At 44.2% G+C, this 24,766-nt stretch overlaps 2 protein-coding genes and 1 long non-coding RNA gene across 3 annotated transcripts; all 3 read right to left on the reverse strand.

The window, feature by feature from the left end:
* Positions 1-32: 32 nt before the first annotated feature.
* LOC113428377 (uncharacterized) lies at positions 33-3,849 on the reverse strand. Its single transcript, XR_003372953.2, has 4 exons — positions 3,315-3,849; positions 2,128-2,210; positions 344-470; positions 33-142 (listed from the first exon to the last, which is right to left on the reverse strand). It is a non-coding gene; the product is annotated as an uncharacterized LOC113428377 (long non-coding RNA).
* A 2,458-nt stretch (positions 3,850-6,307) lies between these two features.
* LOC148131891 (uncharacterized) lies at positions 6,308-9,872 on the reverse strand. The gene has a single exon (XM_087953652.1). It carries the CDS (start codon positions 9,565-9,567, stop codon positions 7,465-7,467), a length of 2,103 nt encoding a protein of 700 aa, XP_087809778.1. The 5' UTR covers positions 9,568-9,872; the 3' UTR covers positions 6,308-7,464.
* Positions 9,873-13,886: 4,014 nt separating this feature from the next.
* Positions 13,887-23,986, reverse strand: LOC113428374 (uncharacterized). Its single transcript, XM_087953606.1, is given in 4 exon segments — positions 13,887-14,571; positions 14,573-16,847; positions 17,051-17,177; positions 23,315-23,986. Coding segments are annotated over 4 exon segments (2,592 nt in total). The 5' UTR covers positions 23,411-23,986; the 3' UTR covers positions 13,887-14,477.
* Between the last annotated feature and the right edge of the window lie 780 nt (positions 23,987-24,766).

A 24,766-nucleotide genomic window follows, 5' to 3' on the forward strand; every position in this document is an offset into this window, starting at 1 on the left:
CCAGAGCAATTCTCCAGCTCCCCCGTTAACTGGTTTTCCTCCAAACTTTGCTTTCCATACGTCTTTTCTGCAACTTCCTTTTTGTCTTTTGGCAAAGGCGTTGCTGCATCTTGGCCAGAAACCTCCGTCTCCCATCTGTCACCTGGTTGCAACAATAAAAAAAGAAAAGTTAGCACAACCTTTAGTGCGAAAGTAATCAAGCACCATTGCTGTATTTGAAGGGTATCAAACTTCTTCCAAACTCCCATTTGTTCCAAACATGATGCTATGCTTGCTATTAAGATGATATTTGAATATTTGACCTTTGGCTACTAAATTTAAATACCTTAACAGAATCCCTTACCTAATGAGACCACGTTCCTCTTGTTTTCCAGCATGACCTCTCCGTACAGAGCTTTTTGCTCAGAATCCAGCAGGGCTCACTCCTCCACGGAGAAAAACACAGCTACATCCTCAAATGATACCAAATCCTGACACAGGGAAGGGGAAAAAACACAACTCTTTCCATGAATATTCCTAACAATGAACACTCCAGTCAATTACATGTGACTTTTCTTCTTAATGAAAAACTTCCACAGTTTCCAAGTAGGGCAAACAAGCATATAGGATATTGAATTTAGTTGCTGGAACAGTAAAGTCTAAAATAGGCAATTACACAATTGTAATTGATTAGAGAGTGCTCACTCATGCAAGATGCAATCTACCCTATGATTGGTTGTTGTCAGTGGAAAGGAGGCGTTTCCCTTTTTTCCCTCCTTTTTCCCCACTCTGTGTTCTGCATGATGCTTTGGATTTACCTCAGGATGTTCCTCTGTTTTCCTGACTATCATATGTTCTTCCTTTTCTGGATGGTGACAAAGACTGCTGTAAATTTGCATGTCATTTGTATATAAAGGACTACAAGTCAGTGTCTCCAACTTTATCTGGACAACTGCAGTAGAATTTCCTTGACAGAACATTTTCTCTGGAGAACGTTTAAGCAAAGTGCCTCTGGCTAGAAATACCTCTAGTTAATGTTTTATTGGTTTGGACGATTCCACAGGAGCAGCAACCCCAAATTACTTTGTGTTGTCCATTGACGGGCTTGACCTTTGGATACATTAGCCCAACGCAACACTGGGTTAATTTTACCCACAGCACTGAGCGGATGAATCAAAACGAATCAAGGAAAGTGGGGTTCAACATTTAATTTCTGTACAGAAGTAAAGCTTGGCCTTTTCTTTTCACTTTGGGATTAATATTAGCACTGCTTTATTAGACCTTAGTAAGGCCACATCTACACTAAGATTGGTTGCTGCAAGTATAAAGGGGGTGTTTCCTTTCCCCCCTCCTTTTTCCCTTCTCTCTGTTCTGCTTGATGCTGTCAGCTTTGGAAGCCATATTAGCACCAGACGCTTCCACATTCTTGAGCCTGGGAATATGGGAGGGGATAATTTCTTGGAGCTATGTGGTTAGACATAATAGCATTCTTCTTCTAAGTCAAGGTCATGTTATTTCTGCACCTGGCTGAGGAGTGATTGAGAGGACGTCTGAAGTTGGGATGGATGGTGATTGGGGCATGTTGATGCCATGAGGGGTACAAGGGGTAGATTTGTAATTTTTTACTTATTGCAGGGAAACCCATAATTTTCACATTCGGGATTTCCCAGATGTACCATTTTACTACTCTTAATAAAAGGAGCTATTTGTTGGAGTTGAAGTTTTCTGGAACGCTGACAGTTGTTTTAGATTTACCTCATGATGTTCCTGTGTTCCTGACTATCTTATGCAGGAACTGGATATGGCCAGTCCAGAGAAAAGAAGGACCAAGGGAGACACAATAGCAGTGTTTCAATATTTGAGGGGTTTCCACAAACGTGGGGGCTCAACTTATTTTCCAAAGCATCAAAAGGCACGAGAAGAAACAATGGATGGAAACTAATCGTGGAGAAAGGCAACCTGGAATTCAGAAGTTTTGGGCTGGAGATTTTTAAGGAGAAACTGGACAGCCACTTGTGTGAAAGGTTATAGGGTCTCCTGCTTGAAACAGGGGGATGGACTAGAAGATCTCCAAAATCCCTTCCAATTGTGTTAGTCTGTTATTGGGAGATTGGCACATCTGGGGAGGTGAGAGGAAAATCCTCCTACCTCCGTTGGAAGCTCAGCTGCTGTTGATCCTCCATTACAAAGAACTGGGGTTCTGGGAGATGAAGCCATGGCCATGAGAGGGTCTAGGAGAGGGGAACAAACAGCAAAGGAATAATTGGCTATCAAACATCCTAAGGATATTCTTGAGCATCCAGTGCAAAAGGCTGATTTTAGCCTATTTCTAGATTAACTAGGGAACCCCTTTAGGTGAGTCCTTTGCAGCCACAGCAACAACACACAGAAGCTCATTCTGGGTGAGAGGAAAACTGAAAGGTGTGGAAGGACCAGGGATTAGATTCAGAGTCAGATTATCTCAGCCATGAATGTGTGCATTAAATCACCAACTCTGTTATTCTATGTTGCTATAATGTGCACCTTCCCTTATGAGATAATCAAGGAAGACTACAAAATCTTTTTTCACAGCTGGGACACAAGTGGGGAACTAAGGGCCTTTGATAATGCCTGGACTTCGACTCCCAGAATACGTGAGCCAGCTGGCTGAAGAATTCTGGGACTTGAAGTCCACCAGTCATAAAAGGGCCATAACTTCCTCACCCCTGGATGACAGCAACGTTTCTCAAACTTGGCAGCTGTTGAGATATGTGGATTTCAACACACGTGGGAAATTCTGGGAGTGGAAGCCCATAAATCACAAGGTTGCCCAGGTTGAGAAACAATGGCCCACAGGAAAAGAGCGATGCCTTTTTAAATGCACTAAAAGGCTTTGTAAATGCAGTTCAATTGAACGATGGAAGCGAATTCCGGGAGGAAAGGAAGGCGGGCGAAGAGATGGAAGGGCGTCCGGAGGAGCCTTGAGCTGATGCTCTCTCCGGGGGGGGGGGCTCGTCTTCAGCAGCTCCCCGAAACAGCAGCGCCTGGGAGGGATCGCCCCCTTTTCTCCCTGCCGGTTTCGCAGCCCTTCAACTCCGAGCCTCCTGGATGTGAAACGGCCCCAGAGCAAAGGAAGCGACGGGAAACGGTCAGGAAGAGCCGGGAAAAAAAGAATAAGAATCATCTCCCCCAGGAGGAAGTTGGGACGGCAGCAGCGATCATAGCAGCACCCCAAGAAGCTGCCTTGAAGGCTCACCTGTCCCGGCATTTCGAAGGAAGGAAGGAAGGAAGGAAGGAAGGAAGGAAGGAAGGAAGGAAGGAAGGAAGGAAGGAAAAGGGAGGGAGGAACTTTCTACCTGGCTCTCAATAGGAAACACGCGGCTTCTTCCTCGACTGGAATTCACTCTCCAAGAGATGCGGGCAGGAAAGGATCCGCGATCGCCGCTGGACACGCTTCCTTCCTTCCCTTCCGCGCACGTGGATACCCTCCCCGGAAGGACCCCAGCCAGGAGCTTGCAGAGCCCAATCTGGGAAGCGCTTATAGCTCCTCCCCTCTCCGTCCAGCTCCTCCCATTCTCTACACCGCGGAGAGCGCCGCCCACTCGGGGGTCCTCCTGGGTGGGATGATGAACTGGGCCGGGAGTCCGTTGCTTCTTTGGCTCAGAGAAAGGGGAGAGAGAGGGAGTGGACGGAGCCCAGGGAGGGGAGGAGGGGAAGGAAAGGGATGCCGAGCAGCAAAGTTAGGAGGGAACCCCCTTTTGAAGGAAAGTGGAGTAGGCAGGAAAAGGAGGCTGCCTTCTCCACTGAGTCTAACAGGGCAGTTGTCAACTAACCTGTCTCATTCACGATTTGTGCCATAACAACGAATGGCTGCCTCACAAGTAATCCTCAACTTAATGACCATCGTTTAGCGGCCCTTGGAAGCTGCAACGGCGCCCCCCCCAAAAAAGTGACTGATGTCTTTCATTTGCACTAAAGACCCTTGTAGAATCCCCCTTGTCACATGATCCAAATTGAGGCACATGGGAACTGAATCGCATTTATGACCTTTGCAGAATCCAGGGGTCACGTGATCACCTTTTGTGACCTTCCGACAAGCAACGTCAATGGGGAAACTAGATTCACTTAACAACCGTGTTGCTAATTTAACAGTGATTCGCTTAACAACTGTAGCAAGAAAGGTCACGAAATGGAGCAAAATTCACTTTACCAAGCATCTCACTTAACAACAAAAGTTGGTGCTTCACTTGGGGTCATAAGTCAATTACCTCTTAAAAATATTTCTCCCATTTAAAGCGGCTCCAAGCCTAATGAAGCTGCTTCCAGTTTGCAGAGAAGAGGATCCTGGAGGATTCCCCATTTCCCACTCAAGAATTGCACTTCCAAAATGGCTGAAAGAAGGAAAAAAAATCTTCTGAACTCAAAGGCACTTTTGGTTTTCCTCACTTCCTGCTCCAGGCGCTTTGCCAGATGTGCCCAGCCTCAAATTGAACACAGTGAAGACAAGATTGTAAGCAAAAACTTTATTCCACTGAAAAAGTAACACAAGGAAATCTCCCTCAAAGCCTTTGTACCCCAGCAACGCCCACTGGAGGGCTTTACACAGCGATTGCCACACAGTTTACAAGTTTCAGAGTCAGAATTTTCTCATCTCCCTTTACAGCAATTCCTGCCTGTTTTACACTCACATCTTAGCATTCTTGCATACCGGTATATGTAACACAGAGCTCCGCCAAGCGATTTAAATCTATCCTAATGTGTGCACAGAGAAACCTCAATGCGTTTGTAAATGTCGTTTTGGTAGTAATACAGCATAGCTTTCCATGATGTTTCCTATTTACAGCCTACTTCTTTTTCAAGGTGTTTAAATCTCTCCTATTTGGGCCTTTTGCCTCCTCCCATAGTCCATCTTGAGTTTTTAAGTTTTTATTTAGAAGATTCTGGAGTCTCATAATGCTTGTAATCCTTTTTTGGAAGAGCAAGGAAATATGGACTATAATTCTTTCTCCATTTTCAATGTATTGGACATTGAAATACTTTACAGAAAGAAGGCACAAGAAACAAGACCATAATTCCAAAATTCCATAAGTCTAAGACAGTGCTTGTAAACTTGGCAACTTTTAAGACTCATAGACTTCAACTCCCAGAATCCCCCAGCTAGCATAGTAACATGTGTGCCAGAGGAATTCTGGGAGTTGAAGTCCACAAGTCTTAAAATACGTTAGTCTAGGCGCTGTCCAATGTTGATGTTACGAAATTCCTTCCCTATGTTTTCCCAGACGGGTTTCAATGAATGGACAATTGTCATTCAGATTGAAACCAAACTTTTTTCACATTCATGATTCTGCCTTAGTCAGAAATAATCAATTGCTGCTTTACAATTAGTCTCCAACCTACAATCATTTCTTCAGTGACCGTTCAAAGTTACAACGGCACTGAAAAACATTTGATTTTTTTCACACAACCGTTGCAGCATTCCCTGTGTCGTGTGACCAAAATCCAGACACTTGGCCACTGGCCTGTATTTTTGATAGTTGGAGTATCCCAGGGTCATGGGATCCCCATTTAAGACCTTCAGACAAGCAAAGTCAAATGGGAGACCAGATTCACTTCACAACCATGTTACTAACCAAACAACTGTGGCAAAACTTGTAAAATGGCACAAAACTCACTTAACAACTGTCTTGCTTAGCCATAGAAATTTGGGGCTTAATTGTGGTCATAAGTCAAGGGCCACCTGTATTTTCTGAAGCTGGTTCTCTGATTTGTCCAATTTACCCACCAAAAAGAGCCTGTATCTGAGATGTGTAAGCTAAGCCTTAAGCTACTGCATAATTTAGGGCATTAATAAAAATCAAGCACAATCAATATCGTATCTCAGACTAGAAATTAGTTAAACACAACCAAGGTTAAAGGTGGTGCAGACACACAGTGCCATTCCTCCAGTTATCACTTTTGACACAACTCTTGAGTCTTGTATTTGTTCATTAGTTCATTCTCTTCCATCACTTTCTCCCAGTGAAGAGCTCACTGGAGATCCTGCTACTCTTTGTTCTGGCCTGACTTTCTCCACATGGGTGTAGTAGATCCACTGCTTGATTCCTTCCAACATTAGGGAAACGTGGGGAGTCAACACCGCAAGGTCTGGACCTCACCACTTAGATTGCAATAGAAATAGACTTATATACCTCTTTACAGTACTTTACACCCCTCTGTAAGCAGTTTATAGAGTCAGCATATTGTCCCAACAATTTGGGTCCTCACTTTATCCATCTCGGAAGGATGGAAGGTTGAGCCAACCTTCAGTCTGGTGAGATTTGAACTTGTAAATTGAAGTAGCCTGCCCTAAACCAGCTTTCTGCACCCTGATGTTGTAGAATAGAATAGAATAACAGAGTTGGAAGGGACCTTGGTGGTCTTCCTGCCTATTCAAGAAACCCTACACCACTTCAGACAAATCGTTATCCAACATCTTTTTAAAAACTTCCAGTGTTGGAGCATTCACAAATTCTGGAGGCAAGTTGTTCAACTGATTAATTGTTCTAAGTGGCAGGAAATTTCTCCTTCGTGCTAAGCTGCTTCTCTCCTTGATTAGTTTCCACCCATTGGTTCTTGTCTTCCCCTCAGGTGCTTTGGAGAATAGCTTGACTCCCTCTTCTTTCTGGCAGCCCATGAGATACTGGAAGACTGCTATCATGTCTCCCCTAGTCCTTCTCTTCACTAGACAAGACATACCCACTTCCTGTAACCATTCTTCATTTGTTTTAGCCTCCCGTCTCCTAATCATCTTTGTTGCTATTCTCTGCACTCTTTCTACAGTCTCAACATCTTTTTTACATTGTGGCGGTCCCCATCTTGTCTTGAAGGTGTTCTCCCAAAAGTGCTTCTTTTCAAAAGTCAACTGGACTTTGTTTCTTCTTGAAGACATTTCACTTCTCATTGAAGAAGAAACAGAACTGAAGAAACTTCTTGGATGAGAAGGGAAATCCCCTCAAGGGGAAAAAAAAAGTCCAGTTGCCTTTTGATAAAAGTACCTTTGGGAGGAACCACAGACTGGATGACTGACAATCTCCATAGACATCCGGATGTGTTAGTTCCCAAATCCCTTCCTCCCTTTGCTGTTCGCATTGACAAAAGTTGATCATTTGTTGTATGTTATGTACACTTGTGAGCGTATGCATTGGAGACACAGGCCTTGTATGTCCAATCTCACTTGGCCAATTGGAGAGTTCCCTTTCCATCCCCATTTCTATTTCTATATTCTATTCCATTTCTATTCTTGTTGTTTCTAATCTTATTCTACTCTACTCTACTCTACTCCAGCACAAAGATCTAATAAACGAAAGTTAATTCCTAGTTCTACAAGGGGACTCTTCTTTTTAGTGGATCAAGACATTTCTGCTGCTTTGGAAGCCCTTCCCATGCTCCATGCATTTCTCCAGAATCTCCTGCAAAACCTCTATGGACATGAAGCAAATGTTTAGAAGAAACACAAACCAATTCACATCATTTGTTCCTGCTGTGCATCTTCTTATGGCGATTAAGGTCACTCCTGGTTCTGCATTTCTTTCCACACTCCACACACTGATAGGGCTTCTCCCCTGTGTGGATTCGTTTATGGAGTGTAAGACTTGTGCTGTCTTTGAAACTCTTTCCACACTCGATGCATTTAAATGGTTTTTCCCCTGTGTGGATCCTATTGTGGGAGGTAAGACTTACACTATCATTATAACATTTTCCACACTCCAGGCATTTATAGGGTTTCTCCCCTGAGTGAAGCCTTCTATGGCTCCTGAGTGAATTATTTTGCTTAAAGCTTTTTCCGCACTCATAACATGTATATGGTTTCTCCCCAGTGTGGATCCTCTTGTGGGTACAAAGGTAACCACTTCTCCTGAAACTCATGCCACACTCAGTGCACTTAAAGGGTTTTTCCCCTGTGTGAATCCTTGTATGGATCCTCAGTTCTCGAGAATCACTGAAGCGTTTTCCACACTCGGGGCACTGATAGGGTTTCTCCCCAGTGTGGGTCCTGCTATGTATGTCATAGCTATTTTTTGTATTGAAGCTCTTTCCACACGTGCGGCATTCAAATGGTTTCACCCCACTGTGGAGCTTTTTGTGACGATAGAGATTCCCTAAATCAGTGAAGCGTTTGTCACATTCAGAGCACTTATGAGGCTTTTCACCTGTGTGGGTCCTTTTATGGACAGTAAGATAACTTGTTTGAGTGAACCGCTTCCCACACTGGGCACATTGATACGGTTTCTCTCCAGTGTGGATTCTTCTGTGGGAAGTTAGGTGGCTGGATTTACGGAAGCTCTTTCCACACTCCAGGCATTTGTACGGTTTCTCCCCTGTGTGGGTCCGTTTGTGGGCATCAAGGCCACCAGAAGTGGAAAAGCGCCTTCCACACTGCAGGCATTGAAAGGGCTTCTCCCCCGTGTGGATTCTGTGATGGGCAGTAAGGGTTGCAGAACAATGGAAGCTCTTTCCACACTCCATGCATTCAAATGGTTTTTCCCCCATGTGGATCATCTCGTGTGACTTAAGATGAACTTTTTGACTAAAGTTTTTTCCACAATGCAGACATTTATAAGGTTTCTCCCCTTTATGCATCCTATTATGTAAGGTTAGAGCACCAATTCTGCTGAAACTTTTTCCACACTCCAGGCATTCATAGGGTTTCTCCCCTGTGTGGATCCTCTTATGGCAAGTAAGAGTACCTGAGGCACCGAAGCATTTTCCACACTCTGTGCATTTATACGGCTTCTCTCCAGTGTGGATCCTCTTATGTAAATTGAAATTGCCCTTTTGTGCAAAGCTTTTTCCACACACCGTGCAATGATACGGCTTTTCCCCTGTATGGATCCTCTTATGGCAAGTGAGGTCACTTGCAGAGCGAAAGCTCTTCCCACATTCCAGGCATTTACATGATTTCTTCCCAGTGGGGCTTTTTTTCCGGGAATTCGGTTCCTTGCTCTGAGTAAACCTTGTTCTACCCTCCCTGTGTTGGTGCAACTTTTCCTGTCTGTGGAGGCTTTGATGGGAAATAAGGGAGACGCTGCTTCTGAAGGTCTTTCCACAGGGGAAGCTTTGATGCTGCTGTTTCTCTTTGTGGACCCTCTTGTGTGAATTAAGATGGTTTTTCTGCCTGAAGGTCCTTCCACAATCCATACATTTATGTGGATCCTCTGCATTGTGAATCTTTTTATGCAATGCAAGAGAGCGGCTTGTACCGAAGCTTTCTGCACACTCCGTACATTTGTATGGTTTCCCTCCTTCTTTTATTCTTTCATGTAAAGGAGGAGGAAGGCTCCTTCTGGGGTGTTGCCTGCTTTCATCTTGTTTCTCTCCAGCAGGGCTTTCACCACAGTCACATAATCCTGCTTCATCACAGAGTGTTTTCCCACACCTTGAACACATTTGTTTTTCATGGCAATTATCTGGGTCCAATAAGACACTGGTATCTGGACAAGGTAAACCAGAGCAATTCTCCAGCTCCCCTGTTAACTCGTTTTCCTCTGAACTTTGCTTTCCATACATTTTTTCTGCAACTTCCTTTTTTTCTTTTGGCAAAGCTGCTGCTTCTTGGCCAGAATCCTCCATCCCCCATCTGTCGCCTGCTGGCAACAATAAAAAAAGAAAAGTTAACAGAAATTTTGGTGCAAAAGGCACGAGGCACCACTGCTGTATTCAAACAGTGTCAATATTTGCCCAAACTCCCATTTGTTCAAAACATGATGCTATGCTTGGTATTAAATTGAATATAATTTGACCTTTGTGTCTCTTTTTTCCTTAACGGTACAAAATGAAAACGTGAAAATCTTGGCTAAGATCATTTAAATTTTATGGGGTGAGAGCCATCAGCTCTACTGCTTCAGATTTAGCTCAAAGGAAGCAGAAGGGACACTTAAAAGAGAAAACTTCATTCATTCATTTGTTCATTTATTCATTACATTTATTGGCCTCCAGCTTGCCATAGGCAAACCCTTGATGCCTTATTATATTAAAAGGATAAAAATATATATAAACAATAGTGTACAAATACAAATACTCAGTTCTAAGTAAAAGACAATAGACTTGATGATGGAGAACCTATTGGTTTAATTTCAATCTGAGAAGGTAGAAATGTTGACGTCCTTGGACCTGGGAAATGAGCTTCAGCCTCATCTCCATAAAGAGGTTTTTCCTTGGAAAAAAAAAACTGGTTCTCACTTTGGGGTGTTCATTCCTCTTTATCCCAAAGGGGATTTTTCTAAAGGCAACTAGACTTTATTTTTTCCTTCAACAAGTTTCTCTTCTCATCCAAGAAGCTTCTTCAGTTCTGACTCTTTCCGAACAGATGACTGCAAGGAGTATAAATCCTTATGATAAACCCGTGGATTTTTATCAGGCTCTTGTCATCGGTATAGACCAAAAAACAACAAAATGAAAGCAACTTCTAAAGAGCAACTACGGATTAAAGGCTTTGAGACTAAATGACACAGAAAAACGATTGCAGGAACTGGATATGGCTAGCCTAGAGAAAAGGACCTCAGGCCTTTTATGACAGCTGGACTTCAACTCCCAGAATATGTGAGCCAGCTGGCTGAGGAATTCTGAGGCTTGAAGTCCAACAGTTGTAAAAGGACAGTAACTTCCTCACCCCTGGCTTACAGCAAGGTTTCTCAATCTTGGCAGCTGTTGAGATATGTGGACTTCAACACACCTGGGAAATTCTGGGAGTTGAATCCCATAAATCACAAGGTTGCCCAGGTTGAGAAACAATGGCCCACAGGAAAAGGGCGACGCCTCTTTGAATGCACACAAAATGCTGTTAAATTGAGCAATGATCACAAATTCCAGGAGGAAAGGAAGGCGGCCGAAGAGATGGAAGGGCTTCAGGAGGAGCCTTGAGCTGATGCTCTTTCCGGAAGGGGCTCATCTTGAGCAGCTCCCCGAAACAGCAGCTCCAGGGAGGGATCGCCCCCTTTTCTCCCCGCCGGTTTTGCAGCCCTTCAACTCCGAGCCTCCTGGATCTGAAACGGCCCCAGAGCAAAGGAAGCGACGGGAAACGGTCAGGAAGGGCCGGCAGAAAAGAAAGGAGAATAAGAATCATCTCCCCCAGGAGAAAGTGGGGACGGCAGCAGCGATCTTAGCAGCGCCCTAAGAAGATGCCTTGAAGGCTCACCTGTCCTGGAATTTCCCAGGAAGGAAGGAGGGAGGGAGGAAGAAATGAATAATAGATGGAATCTGAACAAGGAGAGATTTAACCTGGAAATTAGGAGGAACTTTCTGAAAGTGAGAACTATCAACCAGTGGAACAGAAGTTGCCCTCGGAAATTGTGGGAGCTGTATCACTTCAGACTCAAGAGGAGATTGGACTCTCATCTGTCAGAAATGGTGTAGGGTCTCCTGCTTGGGGGGGGGAGGGGGTTGGACTAGATAACCTCCAAGGTCCCTTCCAACTCTGATTAATCTGTTTCAAGAAAAGGAAGGAAGGAAGGAAGGAGCTTCTCACCTGGCGCTCGAAAGGAAAGAGGCGGCTCTCTTCCTCCACCGGACTCCGCTCCCCGAGAGATGCGCGCAGGAAAAGATCCGCGCTCGCCGCACGTGGATCCCCCTCCCCGGAACGCTCCCAGCCAAGTATTTTCCCTTCGGGATTGCCAGGTGGGGAAAAGGAAGGAAGGAGCTTCTTTCCTGGCGCCCGCAGGGAAAGGCGGCTCTGTTCCTCCTTCCAAGAGATGCAAAAGCGCCGCTTTCCTCGCAGCCCCGCCGGCCACGCTTCCTTCCTTCCCGGCCAACGCACGTGGATCCCCCTCCCCGGAACGTCCCCAGCCAGGAGTTTGCACATCCCGAGCCGGAAGCGCTTATAGCTCCTCCCATTCTGTACAGGGCAGGGAGCGCTGCCCATTCAGGGGTCCCCCTGCCTGCCCATTCCCCCTCTCCCCCCCTTCCTGGGTGGGTGGGATGGGCAGCTGGGGAGTGAATCCATTGCTTCTTTTGACCCAGGCAAGTGAGAGAAACAGGCGGGAGAGGGAGGGGAGGAAGTCCAGGGAAGGGAGGAGGGAAGAGGATGCGGAGCACCAAAGTTAGGAGGGAATTGCTAGTTGGGAGGGACCTTGGAGCTCTTCTAGTTCAACCCCTAGGCAGTCAGAGAAACGGGAGGAGGGGAGGGGATGCGAACCAGTACTTTTAGAAGGGAATCCCCCCTTTTGGAAGGAAACTGAAGTAGGTAGGAAAAGGAGGCTGCCTTCTCCACTGAGTCTAACATGCCAGTCCTCAACTAACAACAGGTCTCCTCAAATGAAGAACATTCACAATTTGTGCCATAGTAACGAATAATGGCTGCCTCACAAGTAGTCCTCGACTTAACCATTCATTTAGTGGCCGCTGAAGCTGCAACGGCCCTCCAAAATTTGACTGATGTCCATCGCTCACGTTAAAGACCGTTGCACAATCCCCCTGGTCACGTGATCCAATTTGAGACACCTGAGAACTGAGTCGCATTTATGATTTATGATTTTTTTCACACAACCGTTGAAGCATCCCTGTGTCATGTGATCAAAATTCGGACACCTGGCAACTGGCCTGTATTTTTGATAGTTGGAGTATCCCAGGGTTATGGGATCCCTGTTTGAGACCTTCAGACAAGCAAAGTCAAATGGGAGACCAGATTCACTTCACAACCATGTTACTAATCAAACAACGGTGGCAAAACTTGTAAAATGGCACAAAACTCACTTAACAACTGTCTTGCTTGGCCATGGAAATGTGGGGCTTAATTGTGGTCATAAGTCAAGGGCCACCTGTGTTTTCTGAAGCTGGTTCCCTGAATTGTCCAATTTACCCACCAAAAAGAGCCTGTATCTGAGATGTGTAAGCTAAGCCTTAAGCCGCTTCACAATTTAGGGCATTCATAAAAATCAAGCACAATCGATATCGTATGTCAGACTAGAAATCAGCTAAACACAACCAAGGTTAAAGATGGTGCAGACCCACAGCGCCATCCCTCCAGTTATCACTTTTGACACAACTCTTGAGTCTTGTATTTGTTCATTAGTTCATTCTCTTCCGTCAATTTCTCCCAGTGAAGAGCTCACTGGAGATCCTGCTTCTCTTTGTTCTGGCCTGACTTTCTCCACATGGGTGTAGTAGTAGATCCACTGCTCGATTCCTTCCAACATTAGTGAAATGTGCGGAGCCAACACCACCAGGTCTGGACCTCACCACTTAGATTGCAATGTTTCCTCTTGAAATCTTTCAACATCTTCTCTAGTCTAAGCCAGCTTTCTGCAGCCTTATGTTGCCTGAAGGTGTTGTCCCAAAGGTGCTTTTCTTCAAAAATCAACTGGACTTTGTTTTTTCTTCAAGACACCCTAACCCGTGTTTGCTCCCTGGAGGCTTCCCTGAGGCCCAGGAGGCAAAAAAAAACAAAACGCCTCACAGCTGGTGGGCTGGATGCATCACGTGTTGGACCGGCCCCCTGCCCGGTTTAGCAAAGGGGAAAAAACTCCTGATAATTCCCAATGTCATGTGACACCATGAGTTTCACCCCCTGATATAGAGCCTGCTTGACCTTTGCAGGGATTCTGGCATATTCGCCATTTCCTCCTCAAGAACTGCACTTCCAGTGTGGTTGAAGGAAGGAAAAAGATCTCCCCGAACAAAAAGACCCTTTTGCTTTTCGTTACCTTAACAGATAACAGATAATCAGAGTTGGGGGGGACCTTGGAGGTCATCTAATCCAACCCACCCCCAAGCGGGAGACCCTACACCATTTCTGACAAAGGGCAGTCCAATCTCTCCTTGAAAGTCTCAAGTGATGGCGCTCCCACAACTTCCGAGGGCAAGCTGTTTCATTGGGTTGAATGGCACCTTTCCTACCCCAATGCTGAGTCCGTTACCAGATATGTCAAGGCTTCAAACGGAACACATGGAAGAGAAGGTTGAAAGCAAAAACTTTATTGTGCAGAAAAAGTAAGCCAAGGAAATCTCTCCCCTCTCTCTGTACCTCTATGTCTATCTCTATGAGAAAAGGGGGAAATGTGGAAAGGAAAAAGGAAACAGCTTCTGATTCCTTGGTTCAGTAATAACATCAAAGCAAAATGTTTTAGTTTTACATACTGTGTTTCCCCCAAAATAAGACCCAGTCTTATATTCTTTTCTACTCCAAAATAAGCACCAGGACTTACCCACTTACCCAAGGACTACAGCAGCTACGCCTCCACTGCCCCAACACCTATCACGGCTGCTACTCGGTATCTTCTGCGTTGTGCATTGTGCTATTGCATGCTTGAACAGCGGAACCAGCACGATGAGCCTTGTGGCATTCTGCTGTGAAGAGCAGCACTGGAGAAATGAGCTACGCAGCATCGTGCGTGCAAGCTGCCGTAACCGGTTGCAAAAGTCGGGCAGCAGCGCAACAGGTGTCAGGGTATGGGAGGTCTGACTGTGGCAGTCCTCAGGTAAGTGGGTAAGGGGTGCGTGAGGCAGGTCCACCCCCTCCCCACCAATCTTGATGTTTACGCCTTACATCATCTTTTCCTGCTATGTGTCTTCTTATGGAAATTAAAATTACTCCAGGTTCTGAATTTCTTTCCACACTCCACACACTGATAGGGCTCCTCCTATGTGGATTTTTTTATGGCGTGTAAGATTCCTGCCATCTTTGAAACTCTTTCCACACTCAATGCATTTAAATGGCTTCTCTCCTGTGTGGATCCTATTGTGGGAGGTAAGCTGGCCACTCTCCCTATAACATTTTCCACACTCCAGGCATTTATAGGGTTGCTCCCCTGAGTGAAGCCTTCTATGGCTCCTGAGTGAATTATTACGTCTAAAGCTTTTTCCGCACTCATGACATGTATACGGTTTCTCCCCAGTGTGGATTCTCTTGTGCTTACCAAGGCAACCACTTCTCCTGAAACTCATGCCACATTCCGTGCACTGATAGGGTTTCTCCCCTGTGTGGATCCTTGTGTGGATCCTCAGTGCTCCAGACTCAGTGAAGCATTTTCCACACTCCTGGCATGGATATGGTTTCTCCCCAGTGTGGGTCCTGCTATGTATGATATACCTACTTTTTTCATTAAAGCTCTTTCCACACATCCGGCATTCATATGGTTTCTCCCCAGTGTGGAACCTTTTGTGGCAAGTGAGGGAACCTGAACTGGCGAAGCGTTTGTCACACTCGATGCATTTATAGGGCTTTTCACCCGTGTGAGTCCTTTTATGGAGAGTAAGATTACTTCCTTGACTGAAGCGCTTCCCACACTTGGTGCATTGATATGGTTTCTCTCCACTGTGGATTCTTCTGTGGGAAGTTAGGTGGCCGGATTTACGGAAGCTCTTTCCACACTCCAGGCATTTGTATGGTTTCTCCCCTGTGTGGGTCCGGTTGTGGGCATGAAGGCTACCAGAACTGGCAAAGCGCTTTCCACACTGGAGGCATTGAAAGGGCTTCTCCCCTGTGTGGATTCTATGATGGGCAGTAAGGTGTGCAGAGCATTGGAAGCTCTTTCCACACTCCATGCATTGAAATGGTTTTTCTCCCGTGTGGATCATCTCATGTGACTTAAGATGAACTTTTTGACTGAAGCTCTTTCCACAGTTCAGGCATTTATAAGGTTTCTCCCCTTTATGCATCCTATTATGTAAAATTAGTGTATCACGTCTGTTGAAGCTTTTTCCACACTCCAGGCATTCATAGGGTTTCTCCCCTGTGTGGATCCTCTTATGGGAAGCAAGATTACATCGGACACTGAAGCATTTTCCACACTCTACACATTTATACGGCTTCTCTCCAGTGTGTATCCTGTTATGTAAATTTAATTTGTCTTTATGTGCAAAACTCTTTCCACACACCGTGCAATGATATGGCTTTTCCCCTGTGTGGACCCTATGATGTATGGTTAAAGTGCCGCTTCTGCTGAAACTTTTTCCACACTCCAAGCATTTATAGGGTTTGTCCCCTGTATGAATCCTCTTATGGGAAGAAAGTGTACAAGGGGCACTGAAGCATTTCCCACACTCTGTGCATTTATACGGCTTCTCTCCAGTGTGGATTCTCTTATGTAAATTGAAATTGCTTTTTTGTGCAAAGCTCTTTCCACACACTGTGCAATAATATGGCTTTTCCCCTGTATGGATCCTCTTATGGTAAGTGAGGTCACTTGCAGAGCAGAAGCTCTTCCCACATTCCAGGCATTTACATGATTTCTTCCCAGTGGGGCTTTTTTTCCGGGAATTCGGTTCCTTGCTCTGAGTAAACCTTGTTCTACCCTCCCGGAGTTCGTGCAACCTCTCCTCTCTGTGGAGGCTTTGATGGGAAGTAAGGGAGGCGCTGCTTCCGAAGGTCTTTGCACAGGGGATGCATTGATGATGTTTCTTTTCTTTGTGGACCCTCTGATGTGAATTAAGATGGTTTTTCTGCCTGAAGGTCCTTCCACAATCCAGACATATGTGTGGATCCTCTGCTTTGTGAATCTTTTTATGCAATGAAAGGAAGCAGCTTGTACCGAAGCTTTCTGCACACTCTGTACATTTGTATGGGTTCCCTCCTTCATTTATTCTTTCATGTAAAGGAGGAGGAAGGCTCCTTCTGGGGTGTTGCCTGCTTTCATCTTGTTTCTCTCCAGCAGGGCTTTGGCAACAGTCACAGGATCCAGATTCATCACAGAGTGTTTTCCCACACCTTGAACACACTTCTTTTTCATTGCTATCATCTGTGTCCAGTAAGACATTGGTATCTGCACATGGTAAACCACAGCAGTTCTCCAGCTCCCCTGTTAACTGGTTTTCCTCTGAACTTTGCTTTCCATACATCTTTTCTGCAACTTCCTTTTTGTCTTTTAGCGAAGATGCTGCGGCCTCTTGGCCAGAATCCTCCATCTCCCATCCATCACCTGCTTGCAACAGAAAAAAAGAAATAAAAGTTAACACAACATTTAGTGCAAAAGCGATTAAGCACCATTGCTGTATTTGAACAGTATCAATATTCTTCCAAACTCCCATTTGTTTCAAACATGATGCTATGCTTGCTATTAAGATTATAAAACATTTGACCTTTGGCTCCTAAAAGTTTAAATATCTTAACAGAATCCCTTACCTAAGGAGGCCTTGTTCCTCTTGTTTTCCAGCATGACCTCTCGGTACAGGGCTTTTTGCTCAGAATCCAGCAGGGCCCACTCCTCCATGGGGAAAAACACAGCTACATCCTCAAATGATACCAAATCCTGACAAAGGGAGGGGAAAAAAACAACAACAAATTCCATGAATATTCCTAACAATGAACACTTCAATGAATTACATGCAAGTCTTCTTCTTAATGAAAAACCTCCAGCTTCCAATAGGGCAAATGAACACGTACCATATTGAATTTAGTAGCTGGAAGAGTAAAGTTTACAATAGGCCAGGACACAATTATAGTTGATTAGTTAGACTCAGACTAATCATTCAAATAATGCAAATCACCCTGAAGGAATAAGCAGAGCTAAGTTCCAATAACTCTTGAGTGCCTTACAATAAATAAGTAAATGTGTCTTGCACAAACTTGCTGCAAAAGATAGACAGCAGTCATTTAACAGTAGGACTCATACACAGGTGATTGCAATGACAGCATGTGAGGTTCCAGTCCAATTAGGTTTAGAGGAGCAAAGTGTAAGGGGACGTCACACTAAATATTTGCCACATTACAGGGTGGCTGCTGGGGGTTCAGGAGAGGCCCTAGCTAAGATTCTGTACGCCCAAATTCCACTCCTGGCTGGCCCTGCCCACCCCGCCCCTCCCAGGAGTCCCCACGTGGCCTGTTTTGGATGCAGGTAAGTGCAGGGAACATGCGGAGGCTAAGGGAGGGCGAAAAACAGGGCTCCCGGAAGTTTGGAAGTGGTCCCATTCTTGGCTTCCAGACAGCCTCCGGAGCCTGGGGAGGGCAAAAACGCCACCCCCCACACACACAATCATGGTTCAGGAAGCCGACTAGGCCACACCCACCATGGCCCCGCCCATCCAGCAACCTGGCAGAGAATCCCTTGCTAAAATTTTTGAAGCTCACCCCTGCCACTTTACCCTCAGAAAGCTGTTTCTTTCAACTTTTTCCTATTTTTGAATCCTGCATGCAACTTTCCTGTATTTTATGGTTGTATTCCAATCAGATCAAACTCAGATAGAACTAGATATGGTTGTCAGGAGAAAAAAACGGAATCATGAGCATAGCTGCACTTAATAAAAATTGAACAGACAGCAGCCCACAAAAGCCTCCCTTTAGGATTCAGAGGTTTATTAGAATTTAAAGCATAGCCAGCATAAAGCACTTACCAAAAGTGGTGTTTTCAAGCGGCAACTGGACTTTCTGGGTTTTTTTTAATAAAAGTCTTTTATTTTTGTTTTTTACACCTCTTCATGTGAGTAACGTGATTCCAGATTACAACATTTATACATAATTATACTTACATTTTCAATTTTATTTAATATTACATCAAATTATTATCCACTCTACTATTTTTCAATTAAATTTCCATTTCATATTTTAATTCATTAATTGAATATCAAAATTATTTCCTCACATTTATTTTCAATTCCTTATCCCCTATTATTTCCATTTTCAGCTTACCGTCTATTTCATTTTACCTTATACATTATTGTCTTCATTAATTAACTCAAGACCAATATATAATAAACACTAAAAAAAAAAGTAAAATTAGAGTAAAATTAATGTATTTAGGATCCACATGGCATATTCCTCAACCTACAATATACTGTATCTTGTATTTATTCCAACACTATTCATATAACCATTTCATATTTTTTCTTTATTTTCACATAACCAAATTTTACCCGTAATTTAAATAAAATTTCATTCCCCTACTTTTAATTATAACATAATTCATCTTCACTCTTCTCCTATATAGTTATATAATACTCGTAGGGTAATTCCCAATAAATTTTGAATTTCAAATCTCCCCATTTTAAATTTCTAATATAAAATACCCAAATACATTCCCATGTGGCATCCCCCTTTTATATCTTATCTAACCCTTATCTCTAAATTTCTCGGCCTTGTCATTTCTCTTGGTTTCAACTAACTTTCCCTCTTCTAAGTTTTCCCGATCTTTCCTTTTTATTTCCATCTGCCAATCACCCATCTTCTCCCCCACCCTTTCCTGTTGTCTTTTTTGAAGTTTCTTCTTGTAAAATTTCTTCTTTTGTTTAATCCTGGGACCGTTTTCTCTTTTATTTGTTAACTCTGTCATCGTCATAGTTTTAGTTCCTTTAATGTCTTTTAGCAATATCTCTTGTTTTCCATGTTTGTCTGAGTCACTTTCCTCTTCCTTTAACTCCTCCTCTTTGAAATTCCTTTGTTCTGCTACGGACTGCATCGCCATTATTTATTTTGTCAGCATATCCAGTAAATCCCTTCTTTCTTTCAGCATTCCTCTCACAGTTTACAATTCCGACTTAAAGTCTTTGCTTATTTCTTCCATTTTTTAAAAATCAATTGAGTTATTAAAATTCAAAGCCTTTTGTTCCGATCCTTGCCAAAGGTCTCCTTTTGTCTCTATTGCCCTTATTAATCTCTTCTGTCTCTTTATCACAATCAACATCCAACAATCACAGGATATTGCATTCATTTATCCTCTTACAATTTCTCCCCCTTTTTTTAAATTCTGGGGTTCTTGTTATTTTGTTAGTCTTTTATCTTATAACAATTATAAGACCAGTAATTTTCCATAAAATCATGACTAAAAAATCTTTAACTATTAAATGGTGCTCTGTATCACTTTCTACTTTTCAAAATTCTTTTCTTTTCTCTTTTCAATTACATTAATGTTAATTTGAACCATTTCCACTATTAGCTGTCTTAAATATAGTCAATTCCAGGCCAGCATTTTGTCCAATGTCTAATTAATACCAAATTATATATATTATTCCAAGTTTAGTCTCTAATTTTGTTGTAGCTTTTTATAATCCAATTTTGTTTACCTTATATTTCCTCTTATTTTCTGTTCACCGCTGTAATACTCTTAAGTGAGGGCTCTTTCTTTCTGCTTCTCGGGGTTATTGAGAAAAAAAATAGTTCTTTTATCTGGTTACACGTCGCTCACCACTTCATCACCCCAGTGCATACTTAGGTCCTGGTAGCTTTCTGTCTTCAGGGTAGCCATTAAACTGCCGTTTCAGCTTGTCTTCCAGTAGAGTTAATACCTAGCTTGGGAGGGAAGATGCAGCTCCCCTTGAACCAGCTGGCAGTCTCCCCTTCTTCCCCCACCCCTCTGAGGTGGGTAAGATGGTTCTGGTCCCGCAGGGACCCCTCCAACAAGGTAAACACAGATCAAAGCCATGCACAATTGCGGTCTCTGATCAGTCTTCGACGGAAACGCCACCGGAAGTCCTGGACTTTCTGGTTTTTCTTTGAAGATGTTTCACTCAGCTGTGGGATTCAAACTTTTTTACTACCAGTTCTGTGGGCATGGCTTGGTGAGTGTGGCTTAGTGGATGTGGCAGGGGAAGGATACCGTAAAATCTCCATTCCCACCCCACTTCAGGGGAAGTTTACTGTGCAAAATCCCATTCCCTCCCCACCCCACTAATCTGCTTTCCAGCTCTGTTCTCCTGTGCAGGGCAACAAAAGAAGTTTCAGCCGATCAGCTGAGACTTGGGAGGTAGAGAATAGAAGGGGGCGGGGCCAGTCTGAGCTGGTATTCTGAACTACTCAAAATTTCCGCTACCGGTTGTACAGAACTGGTCAGAACCTGCTAAATACCACCTCTGGTTTCACTTCTCATCCAAGAAGCTTCTTCAGCTCTTTGAAGAAAAACCAGAATGTCCCGTCATCCAGGCCATGGTTGCCCCAAAGGTGTTTTTTCAGGAGGCAACTGGACTTTCTTGGTTTTTTTTTTCTTTGAAGACATTGTCCACTGATGGGCTGGATCTTGGATATGTTGGTCGAATGCAACACTGGGTTAATTTTGCAGCCACAGCAACAACACACAGAAGCTTGTCCTGGGTGAGAGGAAAACTGAAAGGTGTGGAAGGACCAGGGACTGGATTCTGAGGCAGATTATCTCAGCCATGTATGTGTGCATTAAAGGACCACAGAGCTTGACCTCCTCCCATATCCAGGGAGTTGTGCTGAGTTGTTAATCAGGAGTTCTTGGTCTGGCTTGGCACCAACAAAAGCGGCAGAGTCCAATTCTCTGAGTCACACATATACTGGTAGTCCTTGAATTACTGCCATTCCTTTAGTGACCATTTGAAGTTACAACAAAGCTGAAAAAAGTGATTCATGACCACTTTTCACACAAGAGTTGCAGCATCCCCACACTCACACCATCAAAATTCAGGTGCTTGGCTACTGACTCCTATTTATAACTGTCACAGCATCTTGTGGTCATGTGATCACCTGTTGCCACCATCTGGCAAGCAAAGTCAATAGAAAAGCCAGATTCCCTTCACCATCACTAACTCAACAGCTGTTACTAACTCAACAACTGCAGAGGTTCAGGTAACAACTGAGGCAAGTAAGGTCATAAAAGAGGGCAAAACTCACTTAACAACTGCCTGGCTTAGTAACAGAAATTTTGGTCCTAAGTGTGCTGGTAAATCAACTATACATGTACATGTACACCGAAATTCAAAAAAAGGAAGAAAAAGAAAAAATACAAATATTACAGTACACCCGGAGACCTTTTTTTCCCTACATTTTTTCTTCTATAACAATTAAAAGATATACAATATATTCCAACTGTGCCCTTATCTTCCTCCAAAACAACATATATTTTTGAATAGGTTTATTCCCTTTGTCTTCCACCAACACTGTGTTGGAAGTTGTGATTCACTCCTCTCCTAGGAAAAGAAAAGAAATTTTAAAATATTAAAGGGGCAGGAAAATCCCCCCTAAAAGAAAGAAGTGGAAACTCAAGCAGGGATTCAGCCCCCACCCTTGTCAATAGGGCCATTAAAAAGCTGAAGCCAGCCTATTCTCCACAACAAAGGAAGGATAAAATTACACACATGGGATACAGAGAAAAAGCCTATAAGTTAGCTAAGATCCCTTCCCATAGAAATCAAATAGATGGCAAACTATAAAACTTGTGAAAAACAGCAAAAGCAAACACCCAATGGAAAAGAAATGAAGAACCTTAGACACTTGAGAAAAGGAGACACTTACAGTAATAAAAAAAGGCATGGCAGGAAGAAAAAGATTTAAACCATGGTAGCAAACCAAAGGCATGAGAGAAAGCTCAGGATGTTGCAACAAAATGCAAACTGATTAATTATAAAGAACCAGCTGCTACAAAGGGCCAGGGAAAAACAGAGATTGGACCATAAAACAATTACTTATTTGCCTTCTACCCAGATCCCAGGATGGAAGATCCCAATCTCAAGAGACAGGATTTAAATGCCATAACAAACCAACAAACTAATCAAAAGACTTTAAAGGGTTCACATACAAATCAAAAAAGGTCTTGAATGTTATAAAAAGGGGTTTAACTTACAATGAAGTAGACCAGTGATCCCCAACCTTTTTACGCCGCGCCCGGTATCCCCAACCTTTTTATGGCGCGCCCGGTACCGACATCAGCTGGGCGCCGCCATCTTGTTTGATGAAAAGTGCTTCCGGTGAGCTTTCTACCCAGAAAACCTCACCGGAAGCACTTTTTCATCAAACAAGATGGCGGCGCCAGCAAGCCAGCGGCCCGGTAGGACTTGTTCCACGGACCGGTACGGTCCGCGGACCGGTGGTTGGGACCCCTGAAGTAGACTACTCACAGGAATGCTATTCTGATCTCTTCTTACCTGCCTTCCTATTAACAATAAACTGATTCCAGCTTCCAATGCAGCTGACCTCCAATCATTTTGCAGTAAATCTGCCAGCTGGGAAATTTGAATTTACAAAGGGAAAGAGTTCTGCCTTTCCTTAAAGGGCAAGGCTTCTTTTTCTTTATAACAATATCTTTATCAGGTTTTTATAAAATCCCCCATACTTCATTATAATTGTTTGCTTTAATCATCCCTTTTTTACATTTATTTTTGTTGTTGTTAATTTATTATTTGTTGCCATACTCCAAATGTCACTATACCACTCATTTCTTTGAATATCCCTATTTTGTCCCCAATATTTAGCCATCACCAATCTAGCTGCCATTACCAAATTTACAATCAATTCCTTTTTTGTTTCATTTATATCCTGTTTTTCCACCACCAACAGTAATACAATTCTCGGTGAGATATCTAAATTTATATTCAAAAGTGCTCTAATTTCTCTAAGCACAGTGTCCCATATTTTTTGTGCACTATCACAATCCCCGCACATATGTTTTTTTGTTCCAACCTCTTTCTTGCACCTCCAACCAATATTGGTATAACTTACTTTTAGCAAGCCTGTTGTGGTTTCTCTGTCACCCTTCCCTTCACTCAGGACAGATTTTCTTTCTTTCAGCCATTTCAGTGGAAGAATCTTGGTCATCAGAATCCGGATGTCCACCCTCCCTTATCAGATAATCAGGGAAGATGACAAAAACTCTTTTTTCCCAGCTGGGACTTTCCCTTTGGAATAGCCTAGAGCAAAAGTGAGGAAGTATGGCCCCTTTTAGGACTGGTGGACTTCAACTCCCAGAACTCCTGACACAGCTGACTCAGGAACATGTCATCAAGTTGCCACGGTTGAGAAACAATGGCCCACAGGAAAAGGATGATACCTCTTTAAATGCAGACAAGGCTTTAAAAACACCGTTAAATGAAACAATGAAAAGGAATTCAGGGACGAAAGAAACTCAGGCAAAATCCATCCTGAGGATGAAAGGGCATCGGAAGGAGCCTTGACCCGATGCTCTCTCCAGAAACAGCAGCGCCTGGGAGGGATCGCCCCCTTTCCCTCCGGCCGCTTTAAGCAGCCATTCAACCCCGAGCCTTCCGGACCTGAAACAGCCCCAGAGGGGAAAGAGAAAGTGCCGGGAAACGATCGGGAAGGGCCGGCAGAATCATCTCCCCCAGGAGAAAGTGGGGACGGCAGGAGCGATCTTAGGGGCGCCCCAAGAAGGGTCACCTTCGCCTTGAAGGCTCACCTGTCCAGGCATTTCCCCAGGTGGGAAAAGGGAAGTAAGGAGGGCGGGAGGGAGGAGCCTATTACCTGGCGCCCCCAGGGAAAGGCGGCTTTGCTCCTCGGTCCAAGAGATGCAAAAGATCCGCTTTCCTCGCAGCCCCGCCGGCCACGCACGAGGATTCCCCCTTCCGGGAGTAACCCCAGCTAAGCGTTTGCAGAGCCTAAGATGGAAGCACTTATAGCTCCTCCCATTCTCTAAAGGGCGGAGAGCGCCGCCCACTCGGGGGTCCCCCTGCCTGCCCATTCTCCCCAACGGTCCTGGTTGGGATGGGCAGCTGGGCAGCGAGTCCAGGGCTGCTTTGCCCCAGGCAACGAGAGAAACAGGCGGGAGAGGGAGGGGAGGAAGCCCAGGGACCAGGGGAGGGGAGGGGATTCGAAGCAGCTCATTTAGATGGGAATCCCCCCTTTTGGAAGGAAAGTGGAGTAGTAGGCAGGAAAAGGAGGCTGCCTTTCTCCACTGAGTCTAACAGGGCGCTTATCAACTCACCTGTCTCCTCAAATGAAGAACATTCACAATTGTGCCATAATAACGAATAATGGCTGCTTTATAATAATAGTCCTCCACAACAACCATCATTTAGTGGCCTTTGGAAGCTGCAACACCCCCCCCCCCCAAAAAAAAAATTGACTGATGTCCGTCCTTCTTGTTAACGACTGTTGACAGAATCCCCCTGGTCATGTGATCCAAATTGAGGCACCTAGGAACTGAATGGCATTTAT

Source organism: Notechis scutatus, chromosome 2 (genome assembly GCF_049901735.1).
Source record: "Notechis scutatus isolate UNSWTSFEM ecotype Mainland chromosome 2, rNotScu1.2, whole genome shotgun sequence".
Taxonomy (NCBI): domain Eukaryota; kingdom Metazoa; phylum Chordata; class Lepidosauria; order Squamata; family Elapidae; genus Notechis; species Notechis scutatus.

What these genes read in the sequence shown, in the direction of transcription:
- LOC148131891 (XM_087953652.1), bottom strand. Translation starts at nt 9,567, where the DNA reads ATGGAGGATTCTGGCCAAGAAGCAGCAGCTTTGCCAAAAGAAAAAAAG.